Source organism: Diabrotica undecimpunctata, chromosome 3 (assembly GCF_040954645.1).
Source record: "Diabrotica undecimpunctata isolate CICGRU chromosome 3, icDiaUnde3, whole genome shotgun sequence".
NCBI lineage: Eukaryota > Metazoa > Arthropoda > Insecta > Coleoptera > Chrysomelidae > Diabrotica > Diabrotica undecimpunctata.
In genome coordinates this window covers 63269562-63273209 of record NC_092805.1, presented here as the reverse complement: position 1 = coordinate 63273209, position 3648 = coordinate 63269562, and the positions used below count along the sequence as shown (strand labels likewise).

The 3648-nt window shown below is 38.3% G+C and overlaps 1 protein-coding gene across 1 annotated transcript; it reads right to left on the bottom strand.

The window, feature by feature from the left end:
- Positions 1-242: 242 nt before the first annotated feature.
- LOC140435824 (uncharacterized) lies at positions 243-1094 on the bottom strand. The gene has a single exon (XM_072524541.1). It carries the CDS (start codon positions 1092-1094, stop codon positions 243-245), a length of 852 nt encoding a protein of 283 aa, XP_072380642.1.
- Positions 1095-3648: the final 2554 nt, after the last annotated feature.

Sequence of the window (3648 nt, the reverse complement as noted above, 5' to 3'; positions counted from 1 at the left end):
TTACTGTTTTTTTGTGGGTTTCAGGCTGTAATGTAACTTTCTTTTTAGTCTTTTTGTGCTCTGTCTTTTCGATTTTTTTTTTGCTTTCATTGAGCTCTGGTTATATGGGTGTGAGTGTTATCTATGAAAACCATTTTGCTTTTCCGAGTTGTTTTAATATTAAGTCTATCACCGGTAACAGGAATTTATCTATGACTAATTTCTTGTTTAGTTGTCTGAAATCTATACATATCATCCATGCTTTATTTCTGGTAAGCCGCCATAATAGCTTCGCTTATCGTTTCTGCCGCCGAATCTATAACCTCTGGGCTTTTAAACGAAATCGTACATTCCTCGAGATTTTTACTGAGGGACTCCCTATATCCTACCCAGTTTGTATCTCTAGGATTCCTGTATTTAATTTCCGATGGAAAAATATCAAGGTCAAATCGTATATGTCTGTGATCCGAACATGAGGGTTCGTCAGACACAAACCAATTTGTTATTATATCACTTATCCTGCTCGTGCAGAGTGTTAAATCTAACACTTCTTTGCGTGCCTTAGTGACAAAAGTTGGCTTGTTTCCTATATTGGATATAACCAAACCTTCAGATAAGATGAAATTCAAAATATACTCACCCCTTGCATTAATGTTTGTGCTTCCCCACACGGTGTGATGTGCATTGGCATCACATCCTATAATGAGCTGTAATCCTTTTCCTAGACAATATGCAACTATGTCGCTTATAATGCTTGGTGGACACAGAGTCTCATCACCTGGAAAGTAGGCTGAACACACCACCAGTTTCTTCTCTCCTACTTCCGTGGTTATAGTTAGAACAGCTGTAACAATATCATCAGTGCAGAGCACCGGGATTAATGTACAATCTACTCTATTACTGTGAATTATACACGACCTTGGCCTTACAGCTTTGGGTGTGTATAAAACCTTACCTTGTTTGGTTGATAGGCCAGAAATCTTCTCACCTATCCTCCAAGGCTCCTGCAGGAGGGCCACATCAATGCCTTCTTGTTCCAATCTTCTAACTAGCGTTGCCGATGCGGCTTTTGCATGTTGAAGATTGGCCTGCAGGAGCCTTATTTCTCTCTTCATTGCGAAGAGATGGCCGGTTCTGGATCTGTGGACATTCCTTCTTCCGTGGAGTAGATTTCCCGGTAAGTCTATCTAAGGATGTGACAGTTTTCCAGGCGGAAATAACTGCAATCCATCACTGCGTGGAAGAAATAGAAAGGCAGGAAAGAACGTTCTGTTCAGTTGCTATCTTCACAGATAGTCAGGCAGCGCTTAAGGCACTCAATTCCGTAGAGGTCAATTCTAAGCTAGTATGGGATTGCGTGTGTGCCCTAAATAAACTAGGAGACCGTAGCAAGGTTACGGTAGCCTGGGTACCGGGGCACGAGGGTCATAAGGGCAATGAAAAAGCAGATGAAATTGCCAAACAAGGCTCATCATTGCCATTCATTGGACCGGAACCCTTCTGCGGAGTTGCTAAATCAGTAACAAGAACGGCTACAAGGAAGTGGGTAGCTCGCAAATCTCTGGAATGGTGGAGGAATTCACCAGGACAAAGACAGGCGAAACAGTTCATTACAGAACATTCGCCAAAATTTACGGCAGACCTAATAAGCAAAGACAGGAAAACAGTCAAGGTCATAGTAGGTCTTCTAACAGGGCACTGTAAGCTGAATAGGCACTTGAAGCTGATGGGATTATCAGATGATGACCTGTGCAGATTCTGTCACCTCGAAGAAGAAACAGCAGAGCACATTTTATGTCAGTGTGACAGTCTGGCAAATGTGCGGTTCTTTGCATTAGGAGAAGAAAATCCACCGGCAAATAGCTACATGGAAGGTACAGTCTCGAAGCTACTAGACTTTATAAAAAGGGTCAGGCTAGAGAATGTTATCTAGGACTAGAGGACCACAAGAGATCTGAAAAGGTCGCAGTGGAATAGGCCGAAAGGCCACCTCTCTTAATCTATCTATGCTTTATTTCCGTTTATAGCCTCTTTCAGCACTAGTACGACCGAGTTGTTGTATTCTGATGTCGATGGATCGACAATTACTAGGTCTCTTAATTTTTGTAGCTTTTGTTTATAAAAGTTATTGTATGTCAGCATATCATGTCTTAATGTCAATATATCTGCAAAATCTTCACATAAGGTTACTAATTTATCTCTATTCTGGGATGTCTAACTTCCCTTAATTCTTTGTCTTTCTACCATTCGTTACTGTCGTTGGTTAATCTCTATATGTTGAACAATTTCATAATCGAACGTTTTGATTTTACATGTCTCTACCGTAACAGTTTCATAAGTTGTGTTCAAAATGTTGATGTATGGATTATTCTTTGAGATTATCGCTCTCGCTATGAATATTCCAGGTAGTATTTCTTGTTGTTCCACTATCCTGCCGTCTTTCAAAGTTTGAAAATTTTGAACTAATCTGTAAACTTCACATCTCGGTGGTATTATTATCGTGTTATTATCTACATTATCCAAAATATTGGTACTAATGTAACAGTTTCTGTCATTTTGATGTTCATTTTTTAATTAGCGTAATCCAATATACATTGATAATTTGGGCTGAAATATCTTCCGATTATTCCATCCGTTGGAATAGGAAAGTTGTTTTCTATCAATTGGAAGATATGTGTGAAAAGATTTCCCCTTACATCTAGTGTTGTTTCAGTTTCTCCCATTTTTTGTAATTCTCCTCTGGTTACTCAATTTTTTCTTGCCTAAGATTCCTGTTTTTATTCTTACGAAGTTTATTACGTTTATGTCGAAGTTGTAGATATAGTATTCTAATTTCGACTGTGCCTTTTTTGTATTGGTTATTCAAAACCACAACTGTGGATTTTCTGATGTTGCTGACTATCTTCTAATTATAATAGTCGTAGGTTTCTGTTATATCTTTCTCTTAAGTTTCTTCTATTTGCCTGATTATTGAATTGTCTATAACCTTTCTGTGTGTATTGCCGCTGACTTTCAGTTGAATCGTTTTGCCGAGCGAAAGTAGGTCTTCTCCACTTATAATAACCGTTATGATGTCCTCTTTTGTCTTGGAATTTACCTCTTTTACTTTTAAAGTTTGTTTTGTAGTTCAACGCTCTTCCCTGTATGTAGTCTTTTTTGTCTATCGATAAAATTTGCACATTACTTCTTGAGAAGTCGTAAGGTTACTTACCACCAATATTATTTTATCTTTGTCTACGCTAGCATTGCGTTTCATTGTCGCCACCACTGTTTCCGTTGTATTTTTCTTTGCCACATCTAATAGTGTGGCAATTGTCACTTTTAGTTGTTCAGTTAGTTCTTCTACTTCAGATGGCTTTGTTGGTTAATCTCGTTTTTATGAGGGTTACCGTTGTTTCCTCATGTCCTACTGCTATTTTCTCTAAGAGTTCTAGTGCGTCCAAAAGGATTGTAGATTGCCTGTGCTTCCGTCAAATTTACTCGGTAAAACTTTGCTTGCAATATTTAAAAATTTGTAGATGGTAAGAGCTATATGTTATCTTCTTATTCCGTGTTCCTCTTCTGTGTTCTCGTTAATCTGTTGAGTTATCAGACTAGGGACTAATATTCTAGAATTTATCGTTTGGTAAATTAAACTATGTATTTAAATCAGATCTACCCATATGCCTC